Below are 22,376 nucleotides of genomic sequence, written 5' to 3' on the forward strand. Positions count from 1 at the left end.
ATTCCTGACATTACACAAAGACCTATGCTTCTGTGGCAATGTGGGAAGGGTACTGTTGGTCTTCCAGGCTGACATGGCTAGGTGGAGAGTCCTGCCTCTCTCTCTGATGGGGAGGGTGGCCCTCTTCAAAATGATTACACTGCTTCAGCTTTTGTATGTCCTCCAAAACTCGTACAAACTGGTCACACTGATAGTGTTTACTAGGATAAACAGTGACAACAGAACTCTTTTATGGGAAGGGGGACACCCCAGGATCTTTCCTAAAACTCTGCAACACAACCAATATAATGGTGGGCTTGCACTCCCAAAAATAGAGGGTTATTACTGGGCGACACATCTGATTAATATTAATAACTGGATTTATGTCCCACAAGACCCCCCCACATTTAGGGTAGAATACATCTATATGGAGGGAGGGAACGCAGATGTTACTTCCTGCAACACAGGTGGCATTAAAAGCCTGGGCCAGGGCGATGAGGACACTTGGGTGAGCCCACAAAATAACTCGGGAAACATCCCTCTGGAAGGGAACTTGGTTGCGAGAGATCGCAAAACTGACGGGCTTTGGGGCATGAGATACGATAGCCATCTCCAGGGTGACTGACTTACTAGAGAAAGGTGACTTCATGACGTCCTCCTCAATACAAAAACATTACCACATATGCCCGTCCTAATTCCTTTGCTGAGCCCAACTTCCAGGATTCACTTTAGAGGCTTTCAGGGGTGTGGTGCTGGGTGAGTAAAGCTGGGCCGAAAGAGCAAGAAGGTGGCGACGTGCAATCATCCTGTGCACGGTGAAGCCTAGAAGGACATCAGAGAGGGCTCCATTGAAGAGCAGTAGACATTTGGAGTGGGATAATCCAGCTGAGGCACCTCCGTCAAGACACTGATCTTGACCTCCAAGATCTTTCCTCCTAGTGTGGTTAAGGAGGAAGTAGTATCCTTTGATATGGTGGTGAGGAGGGCAGCTAAGATCCTCGATCTTCAGCTTCCCTCCCCACCACCATATCAAAGGATACCACTTCCTCCGTAACCACACTAGGAAGAAAGACCAGGCCAGTGTCTGGTTTCATACTAGTTGTTATCATCTACTTGGGCCAAATGGTCTTCATGGGGATCAAGACACCCGTAAGGATCCTCAGATCTACCTTAGTACAAATTCCCACAGGGCCAGTCAGAGAGAGAAGGCACTGTATCCAACCCAGATGGTCATTGGGGTCCAGTCAGCACTGGTGTTGGAAATGGCCGTTTTGCAAGGTCACCCCCAAACCTTTTGCCTTCCTTTTTGCTGAATTTGGGTTTTGTTGCCCTTAGGACTCTTAGCACTTTACCACTGCTAACATGCTAAAGTGCATGTGCTCTCTCCTTTAAACATGGTAATATTGGCTCCTACACAATTGGCATATTTAATATACTTATGGGTCCCTTGTAAAGTGTACTAAATGTGGCCAGGGCCTATAAATTAAATGCTACTGGTGGGCCTTCAGCACTGATTTGCCAACCACTTAAGTATCCCTTCAAACATGTCTCAGGCTTCTTATTGCAGAGCCTGTACGTGCAGTTTAAACTGCCATTTCACTCTGACAAAGTGACCCTTTTGCCAGTCCTAAACCTTCATTTTTAATACATATAAGCCACCCCAAGGGTATGGTGCAATGTATTAATAAGCAAGATATGTATTTTTAAGTTTACATGCCCTGGTAGTGAAAAACTCTTCAATTCGTTTTTCACTACTTCAAAGCATATATCTCCCATAGGAAAACATCGGGATTACCTTATTAGATCTTAGAGGAAAAATTTCCAAATGGGAAAATATAACTGGTTCATGTTTCGTCTTTCTGGATTCATAATTTAAAATCCTAACTTATGGTGAAGTCTGAATTTAAAATTACAATTATGAAAATGCCACTTTTAGGACATTGCCATTTTCTTGCCTTAGCTATTTGGTGCCTGCAGCCTGTCCCTGATCACCTGACTGGGTGAAGTTGGCGGTTGGCCTTTAAGTATTCTTCCTAGACAATCATACACAATGGGAGCATTGGTGTGTCTCAATGGGCCATCACTGGCAAGATGGGAGAGAAGAGCTGGGCACATCCTCACTTACACCTGTGTCCTGTTCCCACACAAAGGGCTGCAAACCCCCTGTAGTTAGTAGCGAGCCAGGGCAGGGGAGATAGGACATCTGTGCACTTCAAAGGCATGTCTCTTGAACCCCTCCCCACTTAAAAGTCACCACAGGGTATAAATACTGGACCTTAGACACTCCAGTACAATTTTGGACTCTACCAGGAAGAAGGACTGCTGTGCTGCTGAAGGACTGCCACTCTGCCTGCTGGACTGCACTCTTCTGGACTGCTGCTTTGCTGTGGTGATCTGCTGCCCTCTTGCCTGGGGGAAAAGGACTGGACTTACATCTCTTAACCCCATAATACAGAGTGACTAATTTGGATCGCCTCCTTATTTGAAGCCTAAGGGACATAACAGGATTCCATCCCCTTCACCTGGACTCTGCCCTCTGTGAGTCTAGTCTGCCAAGTGGTGTAAGTCCTAGACTCTTGGAAGCGGGATTAAGGTGCTTGCCAGCGAAACTGATGCATCTTCTATTCTGAGCGGTGCATCCCCGTGCAGAACTGATGTATCTCCTCGGCTGAGCAGCGCATCCCCGAGCAGAACTAAAGCATAGCTGCTGCTGCGTGGATTGGACCCATCGTAAAAGACTCACATTGCCACCGCAACCCTCATCTTGAGACCAAACATCACTTTTGGAACCACCAGTGCAGAACGCTTTCCCCGGCACAGCTCCTAGCGTCTTTCGTCGATAGTAGCCTCAACAACAACGGCACAACTCTGCATCGCAGCTTCACCACTCATCAGAATTGACACATCCCCTCAGCTGTGTATCGCATCCCCCGACACTTGACTTGTCATCTCAAGACTGTACGACAGGATTCTTGATGTCCACTGATCAGGACCTCGCACCACAGCCTCGCCGCATCTCGGAAACCGATGCATCGCCGTGGCTGCGCAACGTATGCTTGACACAGACCGACACAACCAGGATTTAAGGTACTATGTTCAGCGGGCCTAACTGGGTCCCTGTAGCCAGCCTGCACTGCATCACAGTTGGCCTGAACTTGTAACTTTGTCCTGGTGAGGCACGACCTGATATCCCCAATAGAAGTTTATGCTTTTTGGCACTATTTCTCACTATAAACTCCATAATTGAATATCTCCAGTTGTATTCATTGGATTTTTGTTGTTTGGTCTTGTTTTATTTATTAAATTAAATTTTATTTTTGTAATATTTGTGGTAGCTGTTTGACCAGGGCTCATACCCCAGTCGACCAGTAACCCTATTTCTAACAGCCAGTATCAGCATCAGTCTGGCTTCTTATTGGAGTCGGGAATGACTATGGGCTTGGCGTCAACAAGAGGCTACGGCGGTGCCAGGAACTGTACCATAGGGCTGAACCCCGGCGACGGTTGTGGATTTGTGACCGGAGTCGGTCCGGATCTCGAAATGCATCCAGAGGGCTCTGCTGGCAGAGAGAGCAAACTCGCTGGCAGTAATCCAGTCGAGCCACCTCCCATACCCGGGAGGCCTAAAGACTCTCCAGATAATTCAGATTTATTTATTATTTATTTATTTATTTTAAGGTTTTATATAGCGCTGGCTAGACCCGTAGGTATCACAGCGCTTTACATGAGAATCAGACAATAATTGCAGGTTACATCTTTACAAAGGTTACACAGTTATTAGAGCATGGCAACATAGTGACCAGTAAAGTTGAGACAAACAATAAGGAACATATAGGTAAGGGAAAAAGCAGGCAAGGGGAGATATTCCGTGGAGTGGGGGGGTAAGAGCAGGGGAAGTAGAAAGAGAATGGAGGAGGGAAAGAGGAGGGGAGAGTTAGAGACACAGCATGGCAAGAGGAGGGGAGGGTGACGGGGACACAAACCGGTAGATGAGTCAAAGCTGCGCCCAAAGTCCAGTAAGCTGTGATCCCAGGGGGAGTGGTATCATTTCCCCATCACTGTTCGCCGAGGCTCCCTAAGCGCAGTGGACTCTCTCAGATGGGTCTCTGAGACTCCAAGGGCTACTTACTGGATCCTTTCCCAAAAAGGGGAGAGGGAGTGCTTTGGCAAGGGGTGCCATACCATACCTCAATTGTGAGTGACTCCCTTGGTGCTGTGGACTCCCTCAGCGGGTACACTGAGACTCCAGCGTATATATCTTGGAACTTTCCCCAACAACGGGAGAAGGAGTGCTTAGTCAAAGGGCACAAAAGGACAGGGGGCTAGGCGGTGTAGCGAGCAAAGGGAAAGATTCAGGTGAGAGGGGATAAGAGCAAAGGAAGTAGACAAAGAACGAAAGAATGCTGAATGGGAACAGATAGATAGATAGGAGACAAGGAAAAACCAGAGTAACAGAAATACGATGAGGAGGGGGGCGATACAGGGAAACGGGGAGAAAAATTGTGCCCAGAGTCCGGCTGGGTAGGTGACGGTCAGGGGATGAACCAAGGCCGATCTCCTCAATAGCTGAGCAGAGCAGCTCCACCGGGCGTCGGATATAGTGCTCGGACTCCACTGCCAGGACGGAGATCAGGAGTATGCTCAGAGATTGTCATTGTGCGTTGATTAGGTGGTGGTCGCTTCCACCCCTCGTTCACCTCTGCTCCATTGCTGCCTCTTTGGTCTGTTTACTCTGCCCCCGGGTCCCAACAGGCATTCCCGTCCCAGGCACATTCCATACCTCTTCAATGATTTTGGTACTCTAAAGTCAACTGATGGATTTTCAGGGACGCTTACTTTCCCAGTGAAAGTCTGATAGTGGTTGTTAATGTTCCAGTCTGTCCTACTCTTCTCGGTCAGGACATTCTCGTAAGCCGCCTGCAGAGCCGCACCCTTCTGGCTGAGGTTCACAGCCATGTCTGCGGTGCATCGGTACCTCACTGCCAGGTGTACCTGACCGCCTCCCAGATATCAGGTGCATAGCCTCATAAAACTCTTTGAGTTGGGCAGACACAAGCCCAGGCTCTGCAGGTGGAGTAAGGGAGCGGTGCCTCAGCTTGCAGTGTTGTTTCCACGCCTCGTCGGATGACTTGGTTCAGTGCTGCAAAGTCTAAGAGCGCTTCAACTTCTTAGATTTCTTGTGTTTGTGGAAATTACCTGATGACAACTTCGACTGCAAAGACGACCGGCAGGAATGACTCCGAGAGTGGGCCTGAGACCTTACAAACAACTGGGACCTGGAGCGGTGAGGAGTATTCCAATGTCGGGCAACCAGTACCTTCTTCTCCCGCTCCCAAATCACCTTCAGATTCATTATGCGTCAATCAGGACAGTTCTGGGAAATGTGGCTCAGTTCCAGGCACCATAGACAAACCAGATGTGGGACCACTACAGGCATTTGCCTGTGACAGGCTCCACAGGGTTTAAGATCCATTGGTTTCTTAGGGGACATCCTTGAGGCAGACTGGGTGCAAAATTCTCAAAATGAGGTTGACAAAATATCAAAAAAGTGGTCGAAAAAATACCGGGGTAGCTCCGACGGATTTCGGCTGTTGGCGCAGAAAGAACCGAACTGGTGACAGAGTGCTGGGGTGGTGCCTATATAGGCATTGCGCACATCACATCTAACGCTGACTACGCCTACAACGCACATGAGGGTACTGCTCATGATTTTCCAGATCCAGGCTGATGCGGAGGAGATAGTCTTAGGTAAGGAATTTGTGGGTAGAAGTCTCTATCAGATTAGTATGGGCGCACGTTTTAACTGCTATATGTGCATTCAAATTTTGAATGTAAGAATTAGTGTTCTAGGCAGTCATGTAGAATAAAACAGTACAGTCACGTGACAGCTGCACTGTAGTTTAGTGCACTGTGCTAATCTATAGTGTTTAAATTCATAAGTAATCCTTATCCTCTTCTTTTTTTAGTTTTCTATGCTTTCAGTATACACAGCTACTTACCAATCAGCCATGTGTGACACCTTTGAGAGAAATGAAGGCTTAAGATCTGCATTTAAAAAATATATGTAAATAGATACGAAACTGATTTTTATGTTTTTTATTTGGATTTAAAAATCAGTAAACACTGAAAACTGGCACCCTCAATTTTATTTAACAAAGCTTAACGTGACCACCTACCACCTTTCAATGTGATATAACTGGCAAAGCACCATAACGATACATGTGTGTAAAAAATGTAAACAAATTAAAAAGAGTGACATCCATTTCTAGGAAAGTGAAAGCAAAGAATATTTAAAAAACATGTTAATACAAACTAGAACAAATGTTTATTTTAATATACGCTAGATCAAATGTTTGCTGGTGGTGTGACAAGAACTCATAAAACCTGTTCATCCTAATAAAAAATAATAGAAAATGAGCCAATATGTGCCAACTTGTACAACAGAAGGCTCATCACCTTCTTATGAGTGTTTTGCCATCATGCTGGCACATACTGGTGGGAAAACATGTAAGTACTCATGGCCAGAGCCAAAAAGATTAGATTTGGCAATAGTTTGTTTTTATAATAGCATGTAATTCAAATAGTGTTTACCATGACAAAAATAAAAAATGCCGACAAAAATAAAAAATGCCAAAAAGATAGAATTCAGAAAAATATCTGTAAATACCTGGCATTTTTTCAGCTCCCTCTTCAGTTGGAGAATAGTTATATGATGTGGCTCATCTCTTCCGCTACCAGTTTGGTTATCAACACCAGAAACGTTTGGGATTTCGTTTTTTAGATCCTCGACCATATTCAGCCAGTCCTGCAACTTCAACTGTTTACTCTTCGTTAAGTTGCAAGTATCCTTAACATCTGTGATGAATGTAAGGGCTTCCTCAATGCAGTTTCGTTGGTTGAAACACTCAGTCTGAAGCTGTGCAAGCTGTTCTTCAAGGGAACGGAGTTGGGTTTTTTCCGGTCCCCATTCTTGAGATACCTGACTTGTACGGGCCATCACACTGGAACGCTGGTTCTGCAAGGCTTCTCGCAGAGCCTTGATTTCATGTTCCATCTCATCTATCCGGTCCCAGTCTGGGTTGTAGTTCACAATGGGTTTGTTTCTAATATTTCGAGCCCTGTTGGAGTATTTGAGGGAGTTTAAGGACTCATCAAAGTCAGAGGAGGAAGGGCTAATGCAAGTGATCATAACGGTTTTGGCATTTCCCCCAAGTGAGTCTTTGAGGATACGTGTGATCTTTGCGTCCCTATATGGAACATGAGCACTTTTCCTCTTGGGATCTCCAAGAGCACTTATCACGTTGCCCAGGGCTAGCAAACCACTGTTTATTTGTATGGACTCTTTGAAGCGTTCACCTGTGTTCCCTGTTTTCGTCACTCTTTCGGACCCTGCCAAATCCACAAAGTGGAACTTTGAGAAGATCATTTGGACTGCTCTCGGGTCACTATTTTGAGCAGTGTCCGGAGAGTTCAGTGGTTGCTTTGGCCGCTGTTGACAAATACTGATGGTAAAAATGGCATGGGATCGACTGGAGTGTTCATTCATTTGCGTAGTGCCTGTGTGACGAGCAGCATTTCCAATTTCTAAGAGGCTCATGACGTCCTCTGCACTCTCCACCTGGCATTCCTTGGCACCTATAATGACTAAGAACACAGAACAAAATGAGGAATGTGTTTCAATAGGTACTGCTCATCTACATCACAAAATTCTCACTATCCCTACCTACAGCTGTATCAAATACTTCATAAAACAAGACATTATCTTGTTTGTTATCAACACATATTCAGTACATACATTTCCATCATATTTCCAATGTGATTGTCCCTATTGTGTCAGCAGAACATTATTATGGAGTAAAGTATGACATTAGCATATGAGAGGACAGACTGAGTTACCATTTTGGAAGCAGCAGAAATAAACCATTTCACAATAATTCAAGCAAAAGAGGAATTTAGTGGGTATGTGGAGATTTTCACTGGGAAGCGTCCATTTTTTATAACTTTGGTTATTCCAAGCAAAAGTGCAGAATAATGTCATAATCTACAGACAGTTTCACTTTAAACAGAATGTTTCCCTTCGAAGACCAGCACCTCCAAATTATTCAATAATAACCCACAAACCATCCCCTAGTTGGGGCTCATTAGTGTAAAACAGGCGGTCAACATGGAAAGAGCTGAAACTGTTGCTTAAAAATGTGGTGGGGTGCCAGACAGTAACACTTTTAGGAACAGTTCTCTTCTGGCTAGCTAGAGTGCTGTAAGGAATCTGCCTACTACATGCACTGCACAATTGTTTTAGGTCTCGCCTACAGGCAGATATCAGCTGATGGCTATCGAAGACCTATTGTGGACAATATCAATAGTGCAGTGGACTTTGGCTCGGTCCATTACTTACCATTACTTGACTTTCTTGTTAATCTTATTTGCTTGCATCATATTCAAGGGTTTACCTTCCTCTTCTTGTGTTTGTCTCTCCCCTAGGTATAATTTATTTGAAATGTCTTTGATTGGACAGCTTGTATCTTTGCACTGCTCACATTCAGAGAACTACTCTTTATTTTGCCTCTAGCACTCCATTGGAGTGTGTGTGTGTTTTTTGCTCTCTCCTCCGTGTGTTGCTTTCCCCTTCACATCCCCATCCCCGTGCCCTTTGTAACTCAAAAAAGCTTGTCCTTTTCTTTCCTTACCCTGCGGCTGAGCTTTTTTGTCTTTTCTTTAAATTAAGCAACCCCCTGCACCTCGTCCGTTACTTCTCCAACCTTGTTGCACATTAATCTTGCTGCTGTGTGGCATTTACTTTTCCTCAACCACACACCCACTCCACAATTGCTCTCCATTTCCTAGCCAGCTCTGTATTTGAATTTTATTTCCTTTTTTGTAGGGCACGTCAGTTGTAATGTGCTCCTTTTCGAAAGTGAGCTTTCACACACATTTAACTTATTTTTGTATTCATCTCCCCAAAAGTGGAATCTGCCATTTTGGAATGGTACATAAGAAAAATAAAATCTCAGCCGGGTCATTCCACAACCATGAGTATTTGTCATTTGGGATCACACTGTGCTACTGTAGCATCATGTTGCATACTTTCGTGCACCTCATCATGGCTTTTTTGCCAGTGCTGTCCATATGCGCAAACAAGCATTTTTATTTTCTTTTTATCAATGCTGAATGGAAAAAAGCATTGGTAAAGCCAATAGCTGTGTGTTGGCAAAGCGAAAAGGCACGACTTACTGGCTTTGTGAATGCTTGCTAAAGACTGGAGGATGTTCTGTTAGTAGGATAGAGAAAGTGTGATTATGCCGGATTCTACTCTAATAGTTTTACTAAGAATCCTCTGTCGACTGGACCTTTATTACTTGCTGAGAAGTGTAAAGGGGAGAAACAAGGCATTCAGGACAAACTAGTATGGACCAAATAAGTAAAACTCGGAGAGGATCACAGACTCCGAATTCCAATTTAGGGGTTTTATTACAAAGACAAAAATAACTGGACATACAAGGACCTCATGAAGAGGTTGTAAAAACACAAAGGTACTAATACAAAGACCATACTACGAATAAGTCTGATCTGGTGCAACATAAAAAAATTAGCAATTCCAAAAATACTAGACAGGCAATAACTGCCCCAACATCTATATTAGTCTTCATAAGTGGTGGCTGCAAAAGAAATCCGTTAATCTATCCCACGACTATACTGTCGTGGCATCCCTACTTCGCAGGTGTCAGCTCGTGAAGACTTCCTAAGAAGTACACTCACGTTGTAAAGGTCAGTAGCCAAAACTACAGAGTTTGTTCTAAGACTTCCTTCTAAGAATCAATCCCTTCTGTCTGCCCTTCTAACTGCTCTGCCCTCTCATCCCTCAGGGCACTGTCCCTAATACAAAATGCACAATTGATAGAACAAGCCCACGAAACGCCTCCTCTGGCCAGGCACCTTTCGTAGGTGATTTTCCATCAAAACTTGTACTCGGTCCAGCAACGGTTGGTGTGTCCTTGGGTCTCAGGCCTGTTCAGCAAGAAAGAATATCAGCTCCCAATTATCGGCATTCTTGAATACTTTGTAACAGGTCTTCTCCATGCCTAACTCCTAAAACAAAAGGTGTTAGTCTAACTAACAAGGATGGCTTCCTTGCACCTGCAACAGAAACATGAGAACAGAACAACCTTGCACGCACATGAATTTCGCTGACTGCCTCTAAATGAGAGCTTTGGCAGGGGAAAATGCATTTCAGGCCTACACAAACCAGCTAACATAAGAAATATGAATAGGCCTTTTTATAGCATGAAAGAGTAAATACTCCATCTAGGCCTTTGACATCAAATTAAACAGGCATTTATGAATTGCATCTGCAAAGCACTACATTTCATCACAATCTAAGGCACAATCAAATCATCTCTACGTGTACAGACTTTAAATGGTTCACGTTTAAATCTAATACACTACATTACATATGAGCTACTTTATTAAGCGTTTGCAATGAACATCGAGAATTACATAATTCCCTCTAAATCCCATTTTACTTTTCATGAATGGCACGACTCATTCCAACACTTCATTTACCATCGATTATTACAACACAATATACTAGCTAACATTAACCCCTAAGAATATATGCAGGTACGGACTACTCAAGAATATAATTTACCCCTACAATTTCCAGAATATCATGACGCTCTGTGAAGTATAACATGTAATCCTTTTTGAGTCTGTTAATGGATGTTGACTTTGGACAGTGTGGGCCTAGCAATGTCAGACGAGTGTGGTGGACTGTGCATTGTACGAGTCGATGTACGGTAAAGTGAACAGAGTGAGAATGGATGAGCCTAGACATAGAGTCACAGTATAGATCAGACCCACTTGTGCCAGAATGAGTCTCTGATATTGTGCAAAATTGTCCCAAAACCATAGTATATTATTCAACAACTTGGTGTTGTGTCATCATTTATAGAAAATATATAAGTAGGTCTTCATTTTCCTCTGTCTCCATTTATCAAGCCTTTGGACTCTCTTGACATAAAAAACACCCCTTGTCTGCCTGTTCCGCCATGCATGGAACTTCCTTTATTTTCGAGGAGGATTACCCCCAATCCCCTGACCACCCCACATCCGATGTGATCAGTGTTATTCTTCCTCACTGAATTTTTTACTATGTCCACTATATTATCCCCAATGGACATAGCCATTGCTATATTCCCACGTTTTTCAAACACCAGCCGTACATCGACCACAGCTGGCTGTCACCCTCAGACCGGAGGGCCATCCCCAGCAAGCCGAGGGCAGAGAATTCTGATGCCTTTTGGGCCCCATGCGGCTCCCGTAGCACTCCGCAACAACCCTGTTTCCTGGGCAACGCCGAGGGCAGAGAATTCTGATGCCTTTTGGGCCCCACGCGGCTCCTGTAGCACTCCGCAACAACTCTGTTTCCCGGGCAACGCCCCACGTGACATGCAACCCCGCGCTACCCGGAAGCCGGCTCCTCAATTTAACACACCGAGAATCACCGGCACAGGTAGCAGGGCAGCGGGAGATAGATGTAGGTATTTGGCCTCTATCGTCATGACAGAACTGTAAGTAGAACAAACGGGCTCCCCATTCTTTTTCTAATGACTCACCTCTTTTACCAAGTCCGGAAACTATCACGTTTCGCGGCCATTATCGGATCTGTCTCTCACATCAATTGCTTACATGTTATTACAGAATACGTTCCACTGAGTGATAAGACTACTCCCTGCCCTCCGAAGCAATTGACACTACAATTGGAGTAAGCCTCTCCCTTACTACCATGAATTACCTGTGTGTCTTTAAGTGTTACATATTTGTCAGTCCTTGTGTGTCCTTTGTATTTTACGGGCAAACTTTGCACATCCTTCAGCGACCGTCCCGACCACCATAGTTGGGATGCAAGAATAAGAGATCACGCCTCTACAATTAGTATGAATGAGCGAGATTGGAATAAATATAGTGTAAGTGACTGAGCACGCACCTCTTGATAAGTATGCGTGTGTTGGCTAAATAGCATGCCCGCAGCGGGCACTCGACCAGCACGACAATATCACGCAGATACGAACCTTTTTCCTAATGAGAGTAGCATGAAGCATGAAATCATAGAGACACTGCACGACGTAACAGGCATGTAATATTGATCACGTCTGATAGATGTTCGTTTCTCTTTCCTCCCCACAGGTCTTTTGATTTTTAATACATAAGCTCGCCTACTTTTGCTTGAGCATCTCGCCATTAGCGATTTTTGCTAATAGGTTCACGAGGATCTAGGATTGGGTGCGCCTTTTAGGGGGTACATACCGTCCATTTCCTTGATTATGGTCCTGACGAAAACCTGGAACATCCCATTAAAGGTTGAAACATGTAGACCAGTACACATATAGAGATACTTTGGCCGTAACTTCCCTTAGTATCTCGCCACCCCCCTTTTTAATATTGTCCAGTTGCTTTAAAATAAAATTCATATTTTCATTAAGTTAAACCAGGACAATTTTTAACACTCCTTTTTTTGCACTCACACTCACAACCTGCTCCACTGTATTTCAGGTGTTGTAGCACACCCTGGTGACGTTAGGCCACCAGGGTGGACCCCGATGATGAAGCATGTCACCACTAGGCTGGTGAGTGAGGGTTTTTTTTACAAAAGGTTAAATTCTTCCTTTTGTCAGTCAAAACGCACCATTAGGAAATCGTTTATTTCCCCTTTTGGTGGTACTCCTCTTTTTGTTTATTTAATAAAAAACAAACCTCCATAACTCTCATTATGGATACAACATTTTCTCTCTCCACTCATGTTCTCTCTAGGGCAAGTAATGATATTGCATTTCTGCAGTACCACAGACAAATACCATCTTCAGGGACCAGCAGTTCCAGTCTCCTATACCACACTCTCGTCTTCTCCGCTGTCCTTACTTTCTTCTTTGCCCTAATTCTATCCCTACTCTTTTTGTTAAAAATATAATTGTTAAGCTGTTGCATTGTGTACAATTCATCCTATTGAACAGTAAATACATAAGACGACACAATACTATCACTTGCATATGTAACATCCTTATTTGCATAAGTATCCTGCTACTTTTATGTATTCAATACTCTGATACATTCATATACCTATGCTACAAATACAATTCCTTAATATAAACTTCTGAAATGAAAACAAAAAATCAAGCACCATCGGTAACAGCCATATCTGCCCAGACGAAGACTGGCTGAGGTTTACTTGTGGCCCGGAGGAACAAGACGGGGGGGAGCACCTCTATGGCTGGAGTATCATCTGCAGTGCCAAGCAGAGATGTGCAGCAAACATCTAAGATGAAGGGCTGTGATTAATGTAGCAGCCCATTTTAATTGAAACTCGCTCACATGACCCCTTCTTCCACGTTGTGCACAGGGGGTGAATGACGATACAACCTACATTCGTTGTTTTACTTCGAATGGGATGTCAACTCAGGAATCCTAGTCTGACAGCATCACGCACACCGCTGGGTGCACGTCGACGCCAGCACTGCTTAAAGGCTACAAATCATTCATCCGTCGGTGCGTGTCACTGCTAAAAGAAACAACGTGAGGTGCCTGCCACACAGTGCAGGGATTCACACAAACTCCCATTTCTCTATGGGAGCTAGGGCTACGGCTGGTTTACAGCTGCAGCACAAGCTCCCATAGTGCAATGGGAGTTTGCAACCGCACACTGTCCAGTACCATTGTAATAAGGTATGCAGAACCACTGACCAATGGTTGGGCGGTTCCCATACTGATGGTGCATCCGGCCGACATCGTAAAAAGGCCCTATATGTTTTCATTGTCTCATGTTTTGCGTGTTTAAGCACTGGGGTCATTTTAATTTCACCATGTATGTGTTTGTGTGATTCAATGTATGTATTCTTTGTGTTATGGGCAGCTGATCATTTACAAAAAACAAAAAAGTTTTTTTTTAGATATATGACAATAAATATATTGAATACGAAATTGCTCTTTTTGTGTTGTGTGTGTGGTTTTCTTCTCTTTTCAATATTGGTTTGATTTATCTCTCAAAAAGTTGATATTCTCAGCCTGAGACTAAAGTCCTCTGATCTCCACCTCCCTCGTATGAACTCCACGGCCCACCAGGGATGAGTCAGTCAAAACCGCCAACTCGGGGTGGAAAAGGGAGAGAGGTATGATGCAGCTCCTACTGCAATTTAACAGCCACTACTGCAAATCTCCATGGATGGCATTGGCCACATTGTCTTGATGCTGAGACCATTGGAACTTCAAATTCCATTGCAGGGTATGCTTGTGTGACCTGCTGTATCTGACAAGGAAGGTGCACAAGGCTAAGAGACCAAGAAGCCTCAGAGCTGCTCTCAGCAAGATCCTGGACCAAGCCTGAAACATCAGAACCAAGATCAGTGATGCAGGAGAAAGAGACAACATGAAAGACATGTCCTTCAAACCGTTATTCCAGACGCAAGCATTGTAGAAAGACAGACTGTGGCATTCTCACAACATGAGATCACAGTTTAGACGATGGGAACCTCAGAAGAATTAATAGCTGGTCAAGTACCATCTTTCATTCATTGTTACCCATTCTGGCAAACTTGGCACAGAGTAGAGCCCGCTATGGAGGCCCTGAAGAAAGCCCACCAGCATTTTTTGATTAGGCCATACTACAGGGCTGTAACATGTTGACCATCTCAGGATGGATTATCCCCCTCGATTTTAACACACCTTGTGACAGACAGTAATAAAAGATATTTAGTCGACCTAATTCTTTTGTCAGCACCCAGTCGATGGGGGATTAGCTGACCCCCTTTTTTTAGATTGACACCACACCCACACAAACCTTATCACAAAGTGCTCTCCAAAATGCCACCCTAAGAGCTCCTCTGCTTTGTCAGATTGTGCCCATGCCTCAGGGCATGAGGAGGAGCCCTATGATGAAGCGTGACACCAGGTCAGTGGGTGAGGGCTTCCCTCCTTAATAGAGAAACTCCACAGACAATTATCAGTTCACATCAGTCCATGTTTTGCTCTAGCCCTTTTTCTCCCCAGGAATCTTTTTGTTATATGTTTTATCCAAGGTGTATCTCTGTGTTTAACCCCTTTCCCCCATTGGTCTTTTTCACATCAGAATCGTAGACTGAACGTCCTGGACTCATTGTAGTTGAGGGAAAGCTCTGAACTCTTCTGTGTCCAGGATTGCCCCAATAAATGGAAGCCTCTGAGAAGGAATCAGGTGGACTTTGGTTCATTGATAGTGAACCCCAATGATGTGATTCGGCCTGCCATCAACCGACTAACTGTAACGGGCCTGCCTTCCACAGCCAGTCCTCAAGGTGCAGGAATACTGGAATTCTCAAACTCCAAAGATGGGTAGCGACAGCAGCTATCACTTTCGTGAACATCAAAGGGGTGCTGGAGAAGCCGAAAGGAACACAGCATACTGAAAATGCCCCTTACCTACCTTGAACCGCAGATAATGGTCCAGTCACCCGGGTCCAGAGCAGACATGATCTAGGCAAGCATGAGCACTTTTATTTTTCCCATTCCACTGGAAGGAAATAGCAGGCTGAAGGTCCAGAATAGGCCGGAGGCCCCCATCCTTCTTTGGAACTAGGAACTATCAAGAGTAACAACTCTCTCCTTTTTCAGAGTCCAGAACCCTCTCAATGGCATCCTTGGAGAACAATAGGAGCACCTCCTATAAAAGAATCCACAAGGGCTTTTCCGAAATTTGCCCTGGTGAAGGAGGAATATATGTGGGGTGAAAAGAAAAGGCAGGGCTTAGACATTTGGAACAATCTGTAAGACCCATCTGTTGAATGCTGCCCCCCAATGCTTGAACATGCACCACTATGGGCAAACTAAAGTGCTTTGGTGGCTGTTGTTGCAGGGGAAGAGGAATGGGAGGACTGATGCGTAGTGTGGCTCACTGGTTAGAGGCGGCAGGCCTGAGAGCAGAAGTCAGCCCGGGACCAGGGTTCAATTCCCGACGCGGCAGGGTCGTGGACCTTGGTCAGCGGACTCGATAATTCTCGCTTCGGTGCTTACTCTAATCAGGGGTTCCACTCGGCAACTCTGGGCATTAGCTTGCCTAATCTCCACAACGGCCCCACCAATTCCGGGGATGCCTGGCTCCACCTTGGGGACTCCCAGCAAGGGACCATCCCACAGGGAAAGCCAGGACGGGTTCCCCAGAGTTATACAGCGCCGGGACGCCCCGTTGCTGGGGCAGCTGTGCGCTTTACAAGTATACTACATTTACATTTACATTTACATTTACATGCCCCTGCTGGCTCACACGCTGTCTGCCAGACTCGCATTCACATACATGGACGGACTAGGGTTATGCAGCATCACTGGTTAGGAAAGCTGCTTCTGTTTATATGCCAGCCCTCTTGGGTAGACTTTAAACCTTTGAAATTGATGTGGAAACTTGCTTGGCAGGGCTCAATAACCAGAATGAAAGTGCTGCAGCACTGCTGTCTTTAAAGCATTCAAATCTGAAGTCCTCCTTCTCATGGAAAAAGCCAGACCCATCAAAAGGCATATCCAATGGGGAGGGCTGTATATTTCAAAAACAAAAAGAGGAGTATCCACTATGAATTTGAAGAACAGACGTATCTGGAGGACCGGTTCTTGGCAAAAAGGAGGAAATTCATCCTTTTGATAGAAACCCCTCACTCACCACCTAGTGGTGACATGCTTCATCATCGGGGTCCACCTTGGCGTCCTAGCAACACCAAGGTGTGCTGCAACACCTGGACTACAGTGGAGCGGGTTGTGGCTGTAGGTGCAAAAAAATGTTAAAAATTGTCCTGGTTGTACTCAGAAAAAGTGGTTTTAATTATAGAGCAACTGAACAATGTTTTAAAAAATATATATAGGCGAGATCCTGGTAGGGAGGGTTACGTCAAAATGCCAGTGGGAGATGCTGCTCGCGTCCACTGCTCGGCTAGTGGACGCGAGGAGTAGGTCGACCATGATCTTCCCTGCCTGCAACTAATATGTTACTATACAGGCACTGACCCTACGCCCTGCCCGTTGAAGCGCAGAGTACTCTTACTCTTACTCGAGTCTCTTTTTTTATTCGCCAGCTCACTTATTTTATTGAGCAGCATCTCCCACTGGCATTTTTTGCCAGTAGGCACACAGGGGATCAAGGCCGGGTGTGCTTTTTAGGGAGCACGCACCCCCTGTCCACCTGTTTTTTCTGGTCCTGACGAATACCGGGCAATAGCCCTTATGGTAGAAACATGTTGACCACTCAACACATATAGAGATCCCTTGGACGTAACCCTCCCTACCAGGATCTCGCCTATATATATTTTTTAAAACATTGTTCAGTTGCTCTATAATTAAAACCACTTTTTCTGAGTACAACCAGGACAATTTTTAACATTTTTTTGCACCTACAGCCACAACCCGCTCCACTGTAGTCCAGGTGTTGCAGCACACCTTGGTGTCGCTAGGACGCCAAGGTGGACCCCGATGATGAAGCATGTCACCACTAGGTGGTGAGTGAGGGGTTTCTATCAAAAGGATGAATTTCCTCCTTTTTGCCAAGAACCGGTCCTCCAGATACGTCTGTTCTTCAAATTCATAGTGGATACTCCTCTTTTTGTTTTTGATATATTTCCTCCCAGGGGAATAGGAGAAGTCTCTAGTTCACTTTTGGGTGAACGAACTCCCTTACTCTCTTCTTTGTTTGGAACATCGAGGGCTGTATATTGACAGGAAATCCAGTGGATCACCTCCATGCTTATCTACGAAGGATAATACTGGTATCAACTGCCCTTCAAAGGCAATCTCCAGTATCCAGACCTGTGCGGATAACATATTTGGCTGAATCTTGTCATCATGGATCGTCTCTGCCAAAGAGGTCCTGAGGTCTTCCAGGACAACCAGCTAATTCTCACTGAACATGTCCCAAAGGGAATGTATGTAATGGCCCAGCAGACAAACAGCATTTACAGACCACAGAGGAAGACTGCGGCCAGAAAACTTGTGCTTGTCAAAAGCATTAATACTCTTGTATTCTCTATCCAGAGAAGTGGACAGAAATAAGACTGGATTCACCTTATTGACTGAAGCCTGTACTTTCTGGGGCTGGGCGGTAGGTGAGAAAATCTGGGTTACTGGGCGCAGGTCAGGCCACCTCCTCGTTTACATGAGGTCAACAACAAGGCTTCAATCAAGTAGACATCAAAGTATCAGTGAAGGCATTTTACCATACCTTGTAGCAGGCAATAATAAAGGATATGTAGTCCAGGTACAGGTAAGTATTTTTAACAGTAATTCTTTTCTCTGTACCCACTTGATGTGGGATTAGTATACCCACTTTTTTTAGGTGTACAGCACCCCCACAGAAACCTTATCCAATAGTGCTCTCCAAAATACCACCCTAAGAGCTCTCCTGCTTTGGCAGGTTATGGTCCATGCCTCCAGGTGTGAGGAGGAGCCCTATGATGAAGCATGCTGCTAGGTCAGTGGGTGAAGGCTTCCATCCTTAATAGAGAGACTCCACAGACAATTATCAGTTCATATTAGTCCATGTTTTGTTTTAGCCCTTTTTCTCCACAGGATACTTTTTGTTATATGTTTTATCCGGTGTGTACCTCTGTTTTTAACCTCTTTCCCCTATAGTGTTTTTTTTCACGTCAGAATCAGCCTGAACGTCCTGGGCTCTTTGTAGTGGAGGGAAAGCTCTGAACTTCTCTGTGTCCAGGATTGCCCAAATAAATGGAACTCTCTGAGAAGGAATCAGGTGGACTTTGGCTCTTTGATAGTGAACCACAATTATGTCAATCGGCCTGCCATCATCCAGAGGTGGTCCAAGACTAACTATCCCATGTCGGCCTTCAACAGCCAGTCCTCAAGGTACAGGAATACTGCAATCCTCAAACTCCAAAGGTGGGTAGCGACCACCGCCAACACTTTCGTGCACATCAGAGTGGTGCTGGTGAGGCCGAAGGGGAGCACAGCATACTAAAAATGCCCCTTACCTACTTTGAACCACAGATAATGTTTGTGATACTGCAGGACAGATATATGAACATATGGGTGCTGCAGGTCCGAGGACATGATCCAGTCATCCGGGTCCAGAGCAGACAGATCTAGGCCACCATGAGCACTTTTATTTTGCTGATTCCACTGGAAGGCAATCGGAGGCTGAAGGTCCAGATTAGGCCTGAGACCACCATCCTTCTTTGGAACAAGGAACTAGCAAGAGGAACAATCCCTCGCCCCTCTCCCTCCTTGAGTCCCTCTCAATGGCACCCTTGGAGACCAATAGGAGCACCTCCTATAAAAGAATCCACAGGTGCTTGTCTGAAATTTGCCATTGTGAAGGAGGAATATATGCGGGGTGAAGAGAAAAGGCATTTGGAACAAGCTGTAAGACCCATCTATTTGTTGAATGCTGCCCCCCTAATGCTTGGGCATGCACCACTATGGGCAAACTAAAGTGTTTTGGTGGCAGTTGTAGCGGAGGTAGAGGAATGGGAGGACTGAAGCCCCTGCTAACCCACACGCTGTCTGCCAGACTCGCATTCACATCCATGGAAGGACTGGGGTTATGCAGCATCACTGGTATATGCCAGCCCCCTAGGATATACTTTAAGCCTGTGAAATTGATGCAGACGTTGTTTGGCAGGGGTCAACAGCCAGAAGGAAAGTGCTGCAGCACTGCTGTCTTTAAAGCATTCAAACGTGGAGTCCTCCTTCTCATTAAAAAAACCAGACCCATCAAAAGGCACTTCCATTAGGGAGGACTGTGCACTGCCGGGGAATCCAGTGGATAACATCCATGCTTATCTACGAAGGATAATACTGGTATCAACTGCCATTCAAAGGCAATATCCAGTATCTAGACCTGTGCAGATAACATATTTGGCCGCATCTTGTCCTCATGGATCATCTCTGAGAAAGAGGTCTTAAGGTCTTCCAGGACAACCAGCTACATCTCACTGATCATGTCCGAAAGGGAATGTGTGTAATGGCCCAGCGGACAAACGGCATTTACAGACCACAGAGGAAGACTGCAGGAAGAAAACGTGTGCTTGTCTAAAGCATTAATCCTCTTGGATTCTCTATCCAGAGAAGTGGACAAAAATAATATTGGATTTACCTTATTGACTGAAGTCTGTACTTTCTGTGGTGGGGTGGTTGGTGAGGAATGGTGAGAAAATCTGGGTTACTGGGTGCAGGTCTGGCCACCTGCCCATTTACATAAGGGCAAGAACAAGGCTTTGAAAGAAAGAAAGTAATGTCAGTGCGCAAGGGTGCCTCCAGTCAGGTTACTGCAGGTGAATCATCTCTGTTGCTGTATATCCCATCAGGACCAGTTCTTGAGCCCATACCAGTGGCAGCACAGACTTCCACTCCAGGCCCGAGATCCATGCCAGTCCTGATATCTTGATGCTAGTACTAACGTCAGTAGCGTCAGAAGATAATCTTGTGCTTAGGCCAATGTCAGACCCCTAGCTGACTTGGGTAATTGCCCATCCCTAAAGGTTCATTTGGAGCAGCCGAGACTGCAAGTGGGTTAGACAGCTGAAACAGAACTTGCACTGCTGGCTGTAACAAAGTACCGCTTTTGGCCGCCATAAGTGTGGCAGGGTATGCTCAGACGTGAGTCCCTTGCTCACTTTGCCACTGGATTCAAGCAAGCCGGGCTGAAGACGGCTGGAATGCCAGAAACCGGTCCTTGGAGGCTTGTTTCCGGTCCAGGGAAGACATGGCTTGGCAGTTCGGGCTGGACTGTTCCCATGAGGCACAGGGTCAGACTGATTTGCATATGGCCATGTTTGAACTGGGGTGACAGAGTGGGCTAAAGAACGGTGATGAATTAAACCCAGATCTTTTGACTGGGTGTGAGTGTTTGATTGATTCAGATGCTCCATCCATCACCACCCCCTTTTGTACCTCTTTTGGCCGCCATAAGTGTGGCAGGGTATGCTCAGACGTGAGTCCCTTGCTCACTTTGCCACTGGATTCAAGCAAGCCGGGCTGAAGACGGCTGGAATGCCAGAAACCGGTCCTCGGAAGCTTGTTTCCGGTCCAGGGAAGACATGGCTTGGCAGTTCGGGCTGGACTGTTCCCATGAGGCACAGGGTCAGACTGATTTGCATATGGCCATGTCTGAACTGGGGTGGCAGAGTGGGCTAAAGAACGGTGATGGATTAAACCCAGATCTTTTGACTGGGTGTGGGTGTTTGATTGATTCAGATGCTCCGTCCATCACCACCCCCTTTTGTACAGCTTTTGGCCGCCATAAGTGTGGCAGGGTATGCTCAGACGTGAGTCCCTTGCTCACTTTGCCACTGGATTCAAGCAAGCCGGGCTGTAGACGGCTGGAATGCCAGAAACCAGTCCTCGGAGGCTTGTTTCCGGTCCAGGAAAGACATGGCTTGGCAGTTCGGGCTGGACTGTTCCCATGAGGCACAGGGTCAGACTGATTTGCATATGGCCATATCTGAACTGGGGTGGCAGAGTGGGCTAAAGAACGGTGATGGATTAAACCCAGATCTTTTGACTGGGTGTGAGTGTTTGATTGATTCAGATGCTCCGTCCATCACCACCCCCTTTTGTACCGCTTTTGGCCGCCATAAGTGTGGCAGGGTATGCTCAGACGTGAGTCCCTTGCTCACTTTGCCACTGGATTCAAGCAAGCCGGGCTGAAGACGGCTGGAATGCCAGAAACCGGTCTTCGGAGGCTTGTTTCCGGTCCAGGGAAGACATGGCTTGGCAGTTTGGGCTGGACTGTTCCCATGAGGCACAGGGTCAGACTGATTTGCATATGGCCATGTCTGAACTGGGGTGGCAGAGTGGGCTAAAGAACGGTGATGGATTAAACCCAGATCTTTTGACTGGGTGTGAGTATTTGATTGATTCAGATGCTCCGTCCATCACCACCCCTTTTTGTACCGCTTTTGGCCGCCATAAGTGTGGCAGGGTATGCTCAGACGTGAGTCCCTTGCTCACTTTGCCACTGGATTCAAGCAAGCCGGGCTGAAGACGGCTGGAATGCCAGAAACCGGTCCTCGGAGGCTTGTTTCCGGTCCAGGGAAGACATGGCTTGGCAGTTCGGGCTGGACTGTTCCCATGAGGCACAGGGTCAGACTGATTTGCATATGGCCATGTCTGAACTGGGGTGGCAGAGTGGGCTAAAGAACGGTGATGGATTAAACCCAGATCTTTTGACTGGGTGTGAGTGTTTGATTGATTCAGATGCTCCATCCATCACCACCCCCTTTTGTACCGCTTTTGGCCGCCATAAGTGTGGCAGGGTATGCTCAGACGTGAGTCCCTTGCTCACTTTCCCACTGGATTCAAGCAAGCCGGGCTGAAGACGGCTGGAATGCCAGAAACCGGTCCTCGGAGGCTTGTTTCCGGTCCAGGGAAGACATGGC

The 22,376-nt window shown here is 45.8% G+C and overlaps 1 protein-coding gene across 1 annotated transcript in view; it reads right to left on the minus strand.

Moving 5' to 3' along the window:
- KIF27 (kinesin family member 27) overlaps positions 1–22,376 on the minus strand; it is a 437,315-nt gene that overhangs the window by 376,756 nt on the left and 38,183 nt on the right. Inside the window, exon 4 of the mRNA XM_078675808.1 lies at positions 6,647–7,623. Within this exon, the coding sequence (XP_078531934.1) occupies positions 6,647–7,623 (977 nt within the window). The remainder of the gene's footprint in view (positions 1–6,646; positions 7,624–22,376) is intronic.

Source organism: Lissotriton helveticus, chromosome 2_1 (genome assembly GCF_964261635.1).
Source record: "Lissotriton helveticus chromosome 2_1, aLisHel1.1, whole genome shotgun sequence".
NCBI classification, from domain to species: Eukaryota; Metazoa; Chordata; class Amphibia; order Caudata; family Salamandridae; genus Lissotriton; species Lissotriton helveticus.